General features: G+C 39.4%; 1 protein-coding gene across 1 annotated transcript; it reads left to right on the top strand.

Annotated features, from left to right (window-relative positions):
- The first annotated feature begins 6,115 nt into the window (after positions 1–6,115).
- MNS1 (meiosis specific nuclear structural 1) lies at positions 6,116–14,861 on the top strand. The gene is made up of 10 exons (XM_050712914.1): positions 6,116–6,164; positions 6,269–6,364; positions 6,535–6,662; positions 8,129–8,231; positions 9,143–9,372; positions 10,168–10,384; positions 10,463–10,570; positions 12,435–12,692; positions 13,601–13,726; positions 14,722–14,861. The coding sequence occupies exons 1-10, from the start codon at positions 6,135–6,137 to the stop codon at positions 14,818–14,820; spliced, it is 1,395 nt and encodes a 464-aa protein (XP_050568871.1). The 5' UTR covers positions 6,116–6,134; the 3' UTR covers positions 14,821–14,861.
- The last annotated feature ends 568 nt before the right edge of the window (positions 14,862–15,429 follow it).

Here is a 15,429-nt window from a genome sequence, read left to right as displayed (position 1 = left end):
TGAGCTGACTGGCAGGATGAAATGCCAGAGCAGGAGATGGACACAGGCTTTCACATTGCTCTCAGCCCTTTCTGGGGTTGTTGTTTGTTTTCTGTTTATAGCCCTTCGGTTGCCCTTCCCATTGTTTTAGTGATGTTGTGGCTTAGGGTTACAGTTACAGACTAGCTTGTTAAATACTTTGTTAGATGCTGAATTCTGAAAATGTCAGTTTTATTCTGTTTTCCCCTCTCTGCTAAATTCCCCTTTAGAGTTCCTCAGCTTTTACTTACACACAAATGTTAAAATGAACTCTTTGGAATTACTGTTTGGTGTGTCTTGCAGGAAGGAGAGGGGTTCTGCTTTCTTCTAAGCACATTTCTTGGTGCTCTTTTGCACTCAAATTAGAAATATATGCAAACACCTGGGCTTGGTGCTTCCAAGGAATTAGGCAGTCCAGGGAGCATGTGCCATCTCACCCTTTTACTGGGTACATACTTTACTATGGGGGCTAATGCAGGGAGGAGGAGAAGAGTAAAGCTCAGCATTTGACAGATTTTTCTCAATATCTTTTTCAGTCATGGAAACGATAAATATTCCTTCCAGAGATGTGCTTTCTGATGGTAGTGCATTAAAAATGCTGGAAATGGAAAACATGACCAGGTAGAGTGCTTAAGAGGCAGGCAGAAGTTGAAGTGCAGGATGATGGCTGGGTTGAAGGCAATGACTGGTTTTCCTCTGAGACAGTCCCCTTCCCCATCTTGGCAGATGAGCTGGTTTCAGGATGGTCACTCAAATGTTTCTTTTGAACCCATGCAGAAAAGACAATGAAAGATAAGAAAAAGTAGCATAAATGCAAGTTTGTTACTTAATCTCTGTTTCCAAATTAAATGCTACAAATGGATCTTGTTATCTTGAAGGGCACTTCTTAACAGATAAACAGATCACAGTGTTCACACAGAAGTCTGAGTAAGCTTCATACAACTTTCTTGATGAGCTTTTATAAGCAGAATTGTCATACCCATAAACATTTAGATTCTCAACTAAACATCGCTGCCCATTTTCATTAAAAAGAAATCGGTCCTTTTGCTTGAACTTGTGATCTCAATTCTTTTTCAGTTTAACTGGGGGAACAAAAGTTTAAATTGAAGTGGATAAAGCTCTTGCTGCACAAACAAGAATGTCATAGTAGTTTTACGATCATCTTTACACAGAACTCTGTTCTGCCTAGGACATTTGCTTAAAAAAAAAAGATTACAGGTAAAGCAGAAAGCCTGGTAATTGCAGCTTGTATTTTCCCCTGTGTTTGCTAGTTGGATTAAAAAGAGCATGGTGGACATGGCTTTCAAATTATTTTTTAATCACTGAATGCTAGGAAAGTTGTGCCAAATGCACTTGAGAAATTCTCTGCTCCATAACCTGAGCAGATCTACTAGCCAGGCAGCCAGTTGGCAGGAAAGTTCAGACTGTGTTGTGTGCTGTAAAAGCTTGTTTCCCAGCTCACTGAATGGAACACAATCCTGTTGGCTGTTGTACAAAATTTGGCTGATGTTGATGGTATAGGTATCCTGAAAAAAAAGACAGCAATTATAAGAAGCAATTGAACTCTGTAGTATAGATTAAAATAATAAGAAGCTATAGAATATATAGGACACTTACAAAACTACTAAGCAATGTAAATAATGTTGATTGAATGAAGGGTTGCAGAAAGCCACAAATTTAGTTTGGTAGGAGTAATAGGAATAGGACAGAAACTACAGAGACAGAAGCACCCAGAGAAGATACAAAAGAAAACAGCCAATGAGTCTAAGGCAGCCTCCCATCTTAACCCTGAACAAATCCTGACGGGTTGAATGAAGTTTGGAAAGAGACTTGAAACTTAGTGAAGAAATAGCGTCTTGATTCCCTGCTTTTGTTTACAAGGTCCAAATGAGTTTGGTCTGCATGTTTCAAGAAGCACATGTGTTTTATGGCACTGCTGATGTGGAAACAAAGAATTGACAAGGATATTATGGAGGTAAGACACCATGGGATGAAGAATGGTTTTGTCAACATGTAAGCCTGTAAGGGACAATGTGATCATCTACCTGCGTGAAAGCAGAATCAAGTGTAGTTGCACTACCTTACTGTTTTTATTTTTAAAAATCCTCTCTACGAAATAGCTAATGAGTCTATTTTAATGTAAGTCTGCCCTTTTAACTAAAATAATAATTATTTTGTGTCCAACCAGCCCAAATCCCCTTTATAAGAAACATTGGGGTGTAGTGTTGTCACTGTGGAGTAAAATTCATCTGTAGTCTTTGGAATTTATGTATTCAGTTTTTTAGAAACTCTGTGCTTCCTCAGAAGAGCGGGTGGGTGCTTTAAGAACTCAAATAAGCCAGTAATAAATATTAATAGGAAATATTAAGAACTCCAAGTTTACTTGGAAATATATGCTGTATATGATGCTGTGGATATACATTCTAACTGGCTTTGCTACATCTGCCTTTAGATGCCCACAACATTTACTTTTGACTAGTACAGCTGAGCAGAGATGGAAACCTGAAACTGAAGCAAAGAACATGCTGCCCCTATAAGACTAATTGCTGTTCATGTCCTTTTCACAAACATCCTTTCTGGCCTGAGACTCCGTTTATTCTCTTTATTCTTTGAAAACTCAATTATATAGCTAAATATTTACTAAAACCACATTTTCTCATCAGGAGCAGCTGTATTTTTGCCGAATGGATTTGAAGCACAGAATATTTTTGTTCTGTGTAATATTTTTGTTTACAGTCCATAATGTCATAAGTAAAAGATCACTTCTGCCTGCTGTTGCCCTGGGACATATTTTCCCCTCTACTGCAGAGTAATCTTCCCCCCCCCCCCACCACCACCACCCCCACCCCCAAAAAAAAAACTATTTGTAGTACTAGTGCTCAGATTTTCTTGACAGTGATAGCCCCTTAGCTGCTAAATCTGCTATCCCATCCATCACTAACATCAAGGAGAGCAAGCATTAGTTTCTCTGTGACTTATCTAGGTCTTTAGTAGATCAATACCACTGCTCAGATGTTTCAGACTCTTCCCTGTTAATTCACATTTATCTTTTCATCCAAAGAAGGTAAATTGTCTCACAGAGACACCATGTTATCCCCAGTAGTGGCTTATATTGTTGCAAAGTCAGCATGACCCACATATCTTATCTCAGCTGGAATGCATTTGTCACTGTCACATGGTATGATCATCTGGTAAAATGCCCTAGAAAAAAGGTAAACCTGCAAAATGGCATCACTTTTTTCATTTAATGACCTTATCTGCTGTGTGCTCCTACATAACCTTTGGTTTAAAGTAAAGGAAACCTTCTCTTTCCCTTTAATGCTCCATTTTGTCATTTTTATCATGAGCAAAATTTTCGTTCCTCAGCAGTCTTCATTTCTGCAGTGGTAGATTGATCAGTAGGTGGTGATACTGAGGCTGAGAACTGAATTGTTTATTAATATGCTCTGTTAACCCTGAGAAACGGGTGCTGAATTTAACGCTTCACTTGTACAGTTGGCTGCTGGTTTACCCGATGCTTTTCAGGCCCTGGGAGTTTTTAATGGTGTTAGGAAAAAGGAATGAGAAGCAGGTCACTGACCAGTAAGCTATAAACAGACTACTGCAAGAAGAAATGCTGTATGAAACAAGAGTTTGATGGTAATTATGCAACTGGGACTCCTTCCTTTCCAAACTGTAGTAAAGTAGACATTTCACTATCTGTTATTCTAAAAACTTGGTAATTTATATTATGGAAAGAAAACTTAAGTATAAACACACTTGACAGTAAGGAGTCTGATGTAGCCGGCTGCAAAACGACTGCATTTTCACTCTGTTCTGTCAGATGTGTTGAGCAACTCTGTCCAAGACTACAAGTGTGGCCTTTAACTGAGAAATTAGTTGGTGCCATCCATCAAGAAGGTCTGCTTTTTGACATAAGGAAAAGGTAGGTCCACTTTAAACACAGTGCTAGACTTCTTTGCAAATAAGAATCTACCACAGAGGCCTCTGCTAGGAGCAGTGACCTGCTGTGACCGCACAGCTGGGAGGAGCAGCAAAAGCAGATGCTTCCCACAGGTGGAGGTGGATCATTCAACGGAGACAACCTTGCTGGGGAGAATGGGAAGTGCAGAGGAGAGAAGTGCTTGCTCAGATGCAGGTGTGCTACCCACACGCCTACATGGCCAGCAAGTTTGCAGATGACCACAATGAGGGGGTGCAGTCAGTTCTTTGGTTGGGTGGGACTGAGCAGCAGCCCCCTGGAAGCTACGGGGAAGGTATAGTGGGAGACTGAGATGCTAATAGCCACAAATTGAAAGAAGGGGGAAGTTCTGGATGTAAAGGGAAAAAAAAAAAGACAACCAAGCTTTAGGACGGGAGCCTGCAGTTCTTGGGGAAGCTCTCACGAAAGAATAAATGAGACCAGCAGTTGTATTTGAATTAGGGGAAATTATTGTTTTCCTTCTCCAAGTATTTAATTTAATAAAAGGAGTAGGGCAAGGGTTGTTTCTGTGCATATGGTTGTTTGTGTGGCGTTTCTGGAGCATTTTCCCTTCACCAATACACTGGGTGATTGTACAGGCTGAAAGGTTGCTTTCTGTTTGGAGATCTGTGCACACAGTATGTTTTTTGAACCTCCCCATGGCTTAATTTATGTTGGAGAAAACTATGAGGGCATTAAAGGTAAGAGTTTCTGAACACAAGCTGCCGTAAGATTTGAGGATAAAAGAATTCTCTGGTTGGATTTTTTTTCTTTACATTATATATTCACTGGAGCAAATCTGAAATGTATGGGAAATCAAAGAAAAATGAGGCACTGAGGACTGTAAACCTCCAAGTATCTTCTATACTGGATATTAGTACTGTGGTCTGTCCCTTCTGTGAAAGAAACACTGCTCATGAATATTGTTGATACACAAATGCAAGCCACCTCTTAATTTTAGGAAGGACTCTGTGAACTGACTTGCTGGTCTCATGTATGTTTTTCAAACACTTTCAATCCTGGTTTTCTCTCTGAATGCCTTGCTCTCCTGGAGACTGAACCTAGGTATACTTAATGTTCTTATTTTAGAGTGTTGCTGTTCCAAATTAAGGACATGTGTGCAAAAATTAAATTCTACATCTGAAGGCTATTTACTGTTGCTTCCAGAAGTAAGGTGAGGGGAGCTGATTTTATTTTCTTTGGCAAGAAGGAAAATTCCATTTAACTGAGGCATATGGCTGTTTACGCAGGAGAAGGGAGTAGCAGAGAATGTTCATGGTGTTTCTTTCTGCCACAGCTCAACCCTCTGCTTGCATCAGTTCGGTTAAAGATGGCCTATAGTTGTTTCGGTAGCTTGTTTTTCTCAAGTGTTGTGGGAGAACATTTTTCTCTTGAAAGTGTGAAGAATACCCAAAGCTTCAGAAAGTATTACACTAATCTTGGGCATTCTAATAAAATATTGGAAATTGATTTAAAATAATGAGTGTTCCCATCCCACATGTATACAGATTGAAGCATACCTAGTACAGAATCAATAGAAACAGGCAAACTTTTTGTTTTACCTGTTCCTGAAAGGTTTTTGTCTTAAGGTTAATTGTTTTAATTATCAAATAGGTGACAATGAGTTTTAAATACTATTTTAAATGAGCTTAAATGCCTCTAATCTCACGCAACTCTGTAGAAAGGAAAATAAATATGAGAAAAGTGGCAGAAGGTATTTGAGTAGAGTTTGGGTTGATTTCCCTCCAGGAGCAAAGCCATTTGGGAGAAATTCTTGGAGTGAGCATCTGTGTGCTGTGTAAGGTGTCTCTGGAGAAGCTAGGTTAGATTTTCCTTCCTTTTTGCCTGTCAGGTTTGAGCGAGGCACACTGAGGTACCTTCCCAGGACTCCTCTCTTCTGGTGAGGGCCATGGCTAGTGCTCCCTGACTGCTTCCCCTTTGGCAATCGCCATGAAGGACAGAAATTCGTAACTAAATGCTGCCATCTAGTTTGTGCGCTTAGAGATGCGTAAAGCAAAATGCTGTTTTAAGTAGTACTTGGGGGGGAATCGCTCCAGGAGCTCTTCTGGAAGCCATCCCGGCCACCATTTTCCCGCGGCCGGGCCCTTGCCGCCGCAGGCCGCCCCGGAAGGCGAGGCCGGTGCCGCCGGTTGCCATGGCGGCGCGCGCGGCTGCGGGCGGGATGGTGAGCGGGGATGGCGGGCGGGCGGCCGGCGGGCTCCGTCAGGGTGGCCCGGCAGGGTCTGTCAGGGCGGCCCGGCGGCACCGTATCTCTCTTGTCGCCCGCAGGCGGCGGCGGCAGAGGAGCGCGGCGGGCGGCGGCGGGCGGCCAGGCTGTGGGCTGCGGTGGAGCAGGAGCGGCGGCTGGATGAGGCCGTGCGGAGGGTGAGGGCCGCGCCGCGGGGCCGGTGCAGGCGGGAGGCGTTCGTCGTCTGAGGTTACTTTTGCAGAGCGTCCCGAGGGTGTTTAAAGCTGTTCAGCGGCGCGGTTCTGTGGTTCTGTAATTTGTCGTCTTCCAAATGCGAGTTGTGACGGGAACTGTTTGCCCCGGTCAGGACGAAGAGAAGAAGCAGCAGAGGGAGCAGCAGCTGGAGCAGGAGGAACGGCTGGCGGCTGAGCTGGCCAGGCTCAAGCATGAGAAGCTGAAGGATGAAAAGATAAGGCAGCAAGTGCGGGAGAACAGGTAAAGCCTCGAATACCAGGTCGCCTTCTTTGAAATCTTCACCCGTCAGCTGTTCCTATAAATCAAACTCAGCCTTGATAACGGTACTATAGTATTTAGCCTGTTGCATCTCTCAGTTGTTTGTTTGTTTTTCCTCCTTTAACGTAGTTTGGACTGAGCCTCAGATGCAGTAAGATTACACTGTGGGATGGTTTCTAGCAATGGAGAGGAGCTCTCAGTATGTTCAAATCAGATACACACAGTTTACTATTTTAGAACAGGCTTTAACTTTTTGAACTTCGAAACTTTTCTTTTTCTGCTTTTTTGTTTGAGCAATGTTTTTTTATCTAAAATCAGGCTTTTCCCCTGAGAAATAAAACGAATATTTTGTTAAGATAGCAGTGTATCTTTTATGTAACTTCCTTTTATTGGTTGTATCATTGGCTTTCCATGTTCTGTATCTGTTAAATTCCCGGTATATCCTTGTAGTATTACTGAAAAGTTGAGAAGAACAGTAAATACAGTATCGTGCTCAGGTTTCTTATTTGTACAGATGTCATGGGTGAAAATGGTAATGAAGATAAAAGAAAACCTAAACAAAACTAAAACCATTTTCCTTTTCTGTAATACATTCTGAAGAAACTTTCCCAAGGAATTACTTATTTAAGCTTATTTTAAAGGTATTACCTAGACTTGTTTCAGAATAGTTAGGAGTCCTTTAATATATCAGTGGAAGAAAGGAGTTCTGTGACTCTTGCAGTGATTACTCTGGATTATGGACAGGTTATATATTCCATTAAAATGTTTTGGGAACATTCTGTTAACAGCCCTTGTGTCTTTCCTGACTACTGTAGCTTTTGTCTCCGGGCTCTGCAGATTTCAGCTTCCTGAGTTGCTGCACATGCAAAGACACCAATGTTCTCCAGTGGTTTGGTTGGCTGGTTAATGTCAGCACTCATTTTAATTTTGTGTTCTGTTACTGTGGGCTGAGATTTCACACAAGAAATTTTGTTCTTGACCTCAATAGGATGAGAGATTTAGCATGTATTTTTAGAAATCTTTCATGAAAATCCTTCTTTTCCTTCCCTTTGTTGTACATACGCATGATATGCAATAACATATCTGTAATTTATTTGCACAGCTGAAGAGCATCATCTAATTTCTAGTGAGCTGTTGTGTTACTTAACCTTTATTGTGGATACCATAACAATGATCTACAGTATGAAACAATAATATTCAGTAGCAAATGTTCATCAGTTTATAATTCTTATTGTAGTATTGTTTCAAACCAGTTGGTATTTGTGGTTTAGTTTTATTGCCTGTTCAGTAGTTGTCTCATTGTTTCTTTCTGTTTGAGAATTTACATCATTTCAACTCCTGTAAAGAGATGTGATCTCTCAATATGCTTTCAGTGGTGGAAGTTGTTTTTTTTTTTTTTTTTCCTATAGATACCTTGTAATAGGATAAACTTCTTTTTTTTCGCTTAGTCTTGAACTTCGAGAGTTAGAAAAAAAACTGAAATCTGCTTACATGAATAAGGAGCGAGCTGCACAGATTGCTGAAAAAGAAGCTATACAGTATGAGAAAATGGTAATTAGTTTCAGCGTATCCTAGCGTGTGGTTTTCAAGCATGTCCTATTTTGTTCTCAGAAGCCACCAGAGTGCTTTAACTTTTTGTATAGATTGTATTAAAAATTCTCTTCTTTGGCCTTTTTTTTTGGCCTTTCTCTTTTTGGCCTTTTTATCTAGATTATCGCTAAGTTTAAGAATTCAGTGTATACTGAAATCTGTTTTTTGCTGTGGAGAACTGATTAGCCATAAGAAAAAGGCTTGCTTTGCCACTACAGTCGAAGTAGTAGTGAATTAAGCCGTGTGAAGGGATATAGTTTTTATTTCACTGTTTTTGTAGTGTTTACTGAAGTTAAAACTATTATACACAGTTTTGTGGTGAATCCTTATCTCAGAAGCAGATGGTTGAAAATGCTTTTTACTGTTATTAAACATAAACATGTCTGAGTAACTTCAAAAAAGAACTGTGAACTTTTATATACATATAGGGTAATGTTGGTGATCAGGCAGGTGATTCTAATTACATTAATGTTTGATGCAGAATTTAAGTAAATTGAGTAATTAAGTAAATCCTCACTTTATTGAGGATGTTCTGTATAGTTCTGTTACATGCTGGTCACTATGCCATTATGAGCTAGTTTCAATCATATTGTGAACGCTCTACTTGGTCTTAATAAAATATATGGCTTCCTTGAAGTATTGTTAGTTCTTCTCAAGTTGTTTCGATAATGGGAGTTCTCTTCAAGGGTTCTACTGAAGGCATGAAGCATGTTAAGGCACTATATGTGTTTGTGTAGAGGGAGAGAGAAAGATTAAGGTGGAAAACATTCTATTTTTGTAATGCAATATAATTCCTTTTATATGCTGTGTAATTTTTCACTGCAAGTGGAAGCAAAAAAGAATCTTACATTGCTTTTTTTTTCCCCTTGTAGAAAAGTGATGCTGAAATAGCCCAAAAGATGAAGGAAGAGTATGAAAGGGTAGCAAAAGAAGAAAGTTCTGCAGAACTAAGGCGAAACAAGGAGAAAATAATGTATCAGCAAGAACTGGAGAAACAGCTTGAGGAACAAGACAGGAAGAGGCAGGATGCTTATGAAGAGTTTCTAAAAGAGAAACTCATGATTGATGAAATCATAAGGAAGATCTATGAGGAAGACCAAATGTTAGTTACTTTGAATTTTTATTATTTTTAATTTAAACTTAAAACTGTATATAATTCTATGTAGAAAAATTAACTTGTATATGCCTATTTCATAGGCTAAGGACCACTTCAACAAATTATTCCTATTCAAGAAAGATTCTCTTGGTCCCACTTCAGTAACAAGAGAGACAGTTGCATAGATTTTGCTGTGTAAGAGCCAGAATATTCTTGTCATTTCAGTCAATCATGTGGTCTTGTTCCCCAGATACAAAATCCATTTTTTTTCAAGGAGTGCTTCCATTAGGCCTGTCATGCTGGAAATGACTGCATATCACAGATTTCTACCTTGCCTCGTGTCCCTGCCTTTTCGTGATACATGTTAAAAATGAAATATGTTGTGTGCCATGTCTTAGGGCCATGGATAAGAAAGGAGTTTTGTGAGGGCATGATGGTAGTGGGGTGAGAGTTTAGTATAAATGAATAAAAAGGTTCAGGGCTTCTGAGGCATTTGGGCTATTGGGCTTCCTTCTCGCTGTTGTTTGGATGGAGCATGTATAAAATAGAGTAGCAGTGAGTACCTATGTGTTCAGTCTGTCCGGAAGGAAAGGTATTAAACATGAGATTCCCTTTCAGGGATAGTTCATTAATTAGCATTTATAATTCAGGCATCTGTTTTCCTGCTGAATGGGTAAGGAGAGTCATCTAAATCTTCGTCTCTGGAATATATTGTTAATGATGAGCATATGGTCAGTTTAATGTCACTGCAGTGTGTTAGATAGCTATTTATGCGCTTTTACTTTTTTTTACCTTATACAGGGAAAAACAACGAAAGTTAGAAAAAATGAGAGCAACTCAGATGCATATTGACAAATTTAAAAAAGAACAAGCTATCTGGAGGCAGAGGAAACAGGAAGAGATGGAAGAAGAAAATAAGAGAATCATGGAGTTTGCCAGCCGTCAGCAACAAAGAGAAGAAGAGTGGATGGCTAAAGTTCGAGACATGGCGGAGAAAAAGCATAGACTTCAAGCCGTGGTATTGAAATTTGATATTATAAAAGATTATTTTGTATATTTCTGTCTTTTGTTGAGAAATCCTTCCTTCTTGTAATAGATTGCCCAGAATCTACAAAGAGAACAACAGAAGCGTGAAGAACTGGAACAAATACGACAAGAGCTGTATCTGGAAGAACAAGCAGAGACAGAGAGGAAGAAGGAGACGGTAAGTGTTGGCAGGTAGCTGAAATAGTATCTTTGTACTGGGTGGGGGGAAATTTGCTTTGCCTGGACTTCTGCAGATACTTGTATGGATGTTTTGGCACTTGGCAGATACCGCTTTTTTATATGTAGTACATGTCCTCTGTTTATACGTGCATAAACCGTTTAAGGGAGAATGCAAGTGGAGAGGAGTACTGCAACTTTGCCATTATTCCTGCGGAAGATTTAGGTTAGTGGAGCTGGTCTGGATGAAACTTTAGTAAAATAAAAACAGACGTGTATATGCAGAAAAATATAAAATTTATGGATTACTTATGGGTAAACTAACCTAATTTAAACAGACCAGATAGGAAAATTTTAAGAGAAAATGAAACCACTCGAATTGCTGATCTAGAAAATAAGTAATAAGGTGGAAGCTGGGGGACAGTATTTTACCCAGTATTCCTCTGTCCGTTAACTTCTGATGTCTATGTGATGGAGCAGCTCTCCTTTAGTCTCTGGGAATTGTCACTTACAGCCAAGACACTTACAAAAACGTTTTTGTGAGAGTATATTCCCATATGCAGTTCCTTCTGCATCTGAGGATGCTCTTCAAAGGCCAAGTAACTCCCATTTCCAAAACTTTTCTTCTAACAATTCTGGCAGGGTAATTTATGGATTGATTTTATTTTTTTTACGCTTTGGATTTTGCAAAGTCTCCTGTGTTCATCGTGACTTTGGGATGGTTTTGAGGGACTTCCTTGGGCCCATTTTAGTATGTGAGCTGTCTCAAAGCAAAAAGCTCAGTTCTGACAGGCTTATTAAATTAACTGAATTTCATAGAATCATAGAATGCTTTGGGTTGGAAGAGACCTTAAGGATCATCCGGTACCACCTCCCTGCCATGGACGGGGACACCTCCCACCAAACCAGGCTGCCCGAAGCCTGTCCGGCCTGGTTTTGGGCACTGCCATTGATGGGGCAGCCACAGCTTCTCTGGGCAGCCTGTCCCAGTGCCTCACTGCCCTCATAGGAAAGAATTTCTTCCTTATAGCTAATCTAAATCTCCCCTCTTTTAGTTTAGGGCTGCTCCCCCTTGTCCTATCATTACCCCTCCTGAGAAAGAGTCCCCCTGCAGCCCCCTGTAGGTACTGGCAGGCTGCTGTAAGGTCTCCCCAGAGCCTTCTCTTCTCCAGGCTGAATGACCCCAGCTCTCATTCTGTTGTTTCTTCTTTCTGTTCTGGCAGGAAGTGTCTCTCTCCAGCAGACTGTATTTCCTAAATGTACCGTGCTGGACAAGCAGTTTGTATGTAAACTTCATTTTTGGAGGAAAAATTCTGTCTTTCAAATTTCCTTTGCCATCCCTAAGGTATTTGTTTTTCTTTGAACCAGGAAGACAACTGAAGGTTTGGGATACTCTCATGGTCCCCTTTATACATTGATTTTACCTTAAGAAGAAGCATGACAGTAACTTGCAAGTTCAGGTTTAAGCTAAGCAGTTTAACTGCTTGCTTTTTGCACATCCGTTTGCTTTTTCCTGCCTACTCTGTCCCTCATCGGATTTTAGATAAAATCTAACACAGATAATACGTAATGCTGTTGTTCCTAGGGAGTTGTTCAGGAGGAATGTCTTATTGACCCACTTCATGCTCATGGAGAAAAAGTTTCTTTTTTTTTTTTTTTTGACTTAATTTTGACAGTCTTAAGACACTTGCCAAACTGGTTAATACTGGAGACCACTGTTAAATATGGAATGCTTGCTCCACTCATGTATGCTAGAAGGTAGCAGCTACAGTAATTTTTATGAGACAAATCAGGTAGATTGGCTGAAGTTTGAATTTTCCAAAGTATTTTCAATAAAAAAGCATTTTATTGAATTTCCTTTATAGGCAGAAATTGAAAAGAAAATAAGGCAACGTCTAGACTTAAAACAAACATATGAAGAGCAATTTGCTTTAAAGAAGATAGCGCAACAAGCTATGCAAGAAGAGGAAGAAGCCTTCAGACAACAGATGTTGGCCAAGTTTGCAGAGGATGATCGCATTGAACAGATGAATGCTCAGAAACGAAGAATGAAACAGCTTGAACACAAAAAGGCTGTGGAAAAACTTATTGAAGACCGTCGCAGGCAATTTATTGCAGATAAAGTAAGAGAAATGTTCAGTTTTGCTGTTGGTCTGAGCCAAAACATTTTAATATGAGAATACGTTCTCTATCCTATGTAACAAGGCTATTGTTACAAGGGAAAGGTGACAAAGGAATTGCAGAGAAATGGTTGAGGGCAGGAGGTAGAAAGCAGGCCTTTGTTTTAGTTTGCTGACAAGGAAGAAGTCTTTAGAGACAACTTTTTACAGCTGAAAAGATTAAAGCCTTTAACAGCTGTAGATGGTGGCGTACTTGACATGCTCTGCAAATAGCTCTTCAAGAGCCATATGATCAGTGACACAACTGTTGCCCACTTCAGGCTCCTTCATCAGGCGGTACTGCTGATGATATGTAAGAAGGGGAAAACTCAGCCTTGATTTCAGATAAAGTATTTCCAGGTAGCATCTGAGGAAGAAAAAGCTTGGCATAAACTAAAAACCACCCATGGAATGCTACGCTGTAGTTTTCAGACTGCACGTGCAATATGAACTGCAATTTCTAGTCATCGGCATAAGAACACAGGCCTGGTTTTCCTTTTCCTGGATTAGAGCAGTGAGGCAGGAACAGACTAAGTCAGCTGAGAGTCCACAAGGAACCAGACCTTGACTTACCAAACTTTTTCAAAGGACTTTTAAATCATTTAACTATAGCCCAAGTCTTGGTATTCAGTCTTCTATTCTGTCTGAGACTTTTATTGTAGTTATCACTTATTGTTGAAATAGTGCCTTTCTACGTATGCTTTTTCATCGTTTTCAAACTAATTTTCCCATGACCAGGAGTTAAAATTAATTAAAAGTTCTAAATTTACTTCATTAAAAAAAGTCTCCATAAGTATAGTATATATTGGTGGGAAATAAATGCTGACAGAGCTGAAACTCAATGGTTAAGAAAATTTACTTCTTTATTGTAGGAACGTGAACTCGAAGAAAGGCAGTTAGAGGAGAAAAGACGAGAAAACATTCGTCTAATTGTTGAAGAAGAGAGACAGAAACTCTTGAAAGAGCACGCATCTAAATTACTGGGTTATCTTCCTAGAGTAAGTGAACTGTATTTGAAATGCTTTAAATGATTTTTTTTCTATAAATCACTTCTCTCTTGGCTAGTTCAAGGTAAGGTTGTATAACTGTGTAAATTACCTGAAGTCAGTGGGTATCCTTGTGTCAGCTCTCACGTGTTCACCTTTTCTGAAATAGGCAGCAATGAAAAATACTCTTTATTGCTGTATCACTGCTTGCCCTGTTGATGCATACAGAGTTTGTTGAAAGCTTCCCCAGCCCTTTTTGCCCATAAGAAGCTTTTGGGATATGGAATGTAAGTTTTTAAGTAAGGCCCTTCCAGCTAGAAAGGTGTCCATTGTATCTAAAAGCCTATTTGATTCAAAATGCCTGTTTCACTCAAAATGGATAAACATGGAAGTTCTGCCTCATTTTGAAGCCTCTAATACAGCTGTAATTTGTAATGTTTTTCTAAATGCTGCAAGATATGTTCTGTGGGTCATACGCATTTTAAGAAAATGAAAAAGCTGCTTATTAGAAAAAAAACCAACTGCATCAAAAACTTCAATAAGATTTAATGAATGTTTCATGTACTGGTGTTAACTTATTTTTTCTTCAGTATGACCACTAAAATTAGGGTTAGAGATCTTGATTTCTGGGTTCCAGTGCTTCCCTTCCCCAAAACACACTTAGTCTTCCAAAGCCTAATTCCTGTTCAAGTTGTTTAAGTATCACTTGATTTCTGAAATAATTTCTTTGTGTAGGCTAATTTCAACACAACTTAAGGGGCGATAAAGACCCAACTCAGCCAGTGCCTCTTTTCAGTGTAGTTGCTTGGCAGCTCTATGTTAGCACCGAGTGCAGCAATTAGAAACTCATCCATTGAAGTTTGTTGATGGTTTTCAGAACTGTTTGTTTTTAAAGATAGTACTGGCATTATGGATAGATAAAAGCTTTACAACTTACACAAAAAGATCCATAATCATCTTTCTAATTTGTTTTATCTTCTACGTGTGTTTCTTTCCCCTTATTGCAGGGAATACTCAAAGGTGAAGATGACATTAAGCTGCTTGGTGAGGAATTTAGGTTGGCTTTCCAAAAGAGAAGAGAGAATGCATTTTCTGAAGAGGGATGAAATTTCCACCGTCTCCTCTCCTGGTTTGCCAGTAGATGTCATCTGATTTCTAATGAAAATTTCTGTTTATGTTAACAGTGAGGAGCTCCTTTTTATTGCCAAAAAAGTCTCCATTTTAAGACTGGAAGATATGATGGACAGCGAGTTTTATTTAAATGTATATTGTACTTGCATTTTTCACCAATCAACTGGTAGGAAATTAAGTTATTATTTGTCAATTACATAGGACATTTGAGTTTGGGTTGAAGCAATGTTTAAAAATATTTTCTCTAGCAACTGAACAGAACCCTAAGACACTGTAAATTCAGATGGATATTTCGTAATGGACTAGCACATTGGGATGCTATATTTTTGGTTTTAATTTAAAGATTTATCTATATTTGCATAACACTATTACAATACTAATCTAAATGTTTCTCCTTACAAATGGTACATCAGAATTAGTTGTTCATTGCTAGCTCATGTTACTTTGCTAGTAGGATCTAAGTAGAGGGAGTTCTCATTTTGAGGTCAGAATCACTTTATAGTATTACTTCTGTACATAAACTTACTGTTTGTGTGTTGTGTTCCTATTAAGTTGCTCTGTGGGAGGAATACATTGAAATAGCT

The sequence above is a fragment of the Cygnus atratus genome, chromosome 11, assembly GCF_013377495.2.
Source record: "Cygnus atratus isolate AKBS03 ecotype Queensland, Australia chromosome 11, CAtr_DNAZoo_HiC_assembly, whole genome shotgun sequence".
Taxonomy (NCBI): Eukaryota; Metazoa; Chordata; class Aves; order Anseriformes; family Anatidae; genus Cygnus; species Cygnus atratus.
This window is presented reverse-complemented; position numbering and strand designations above follow the sequence as displayed.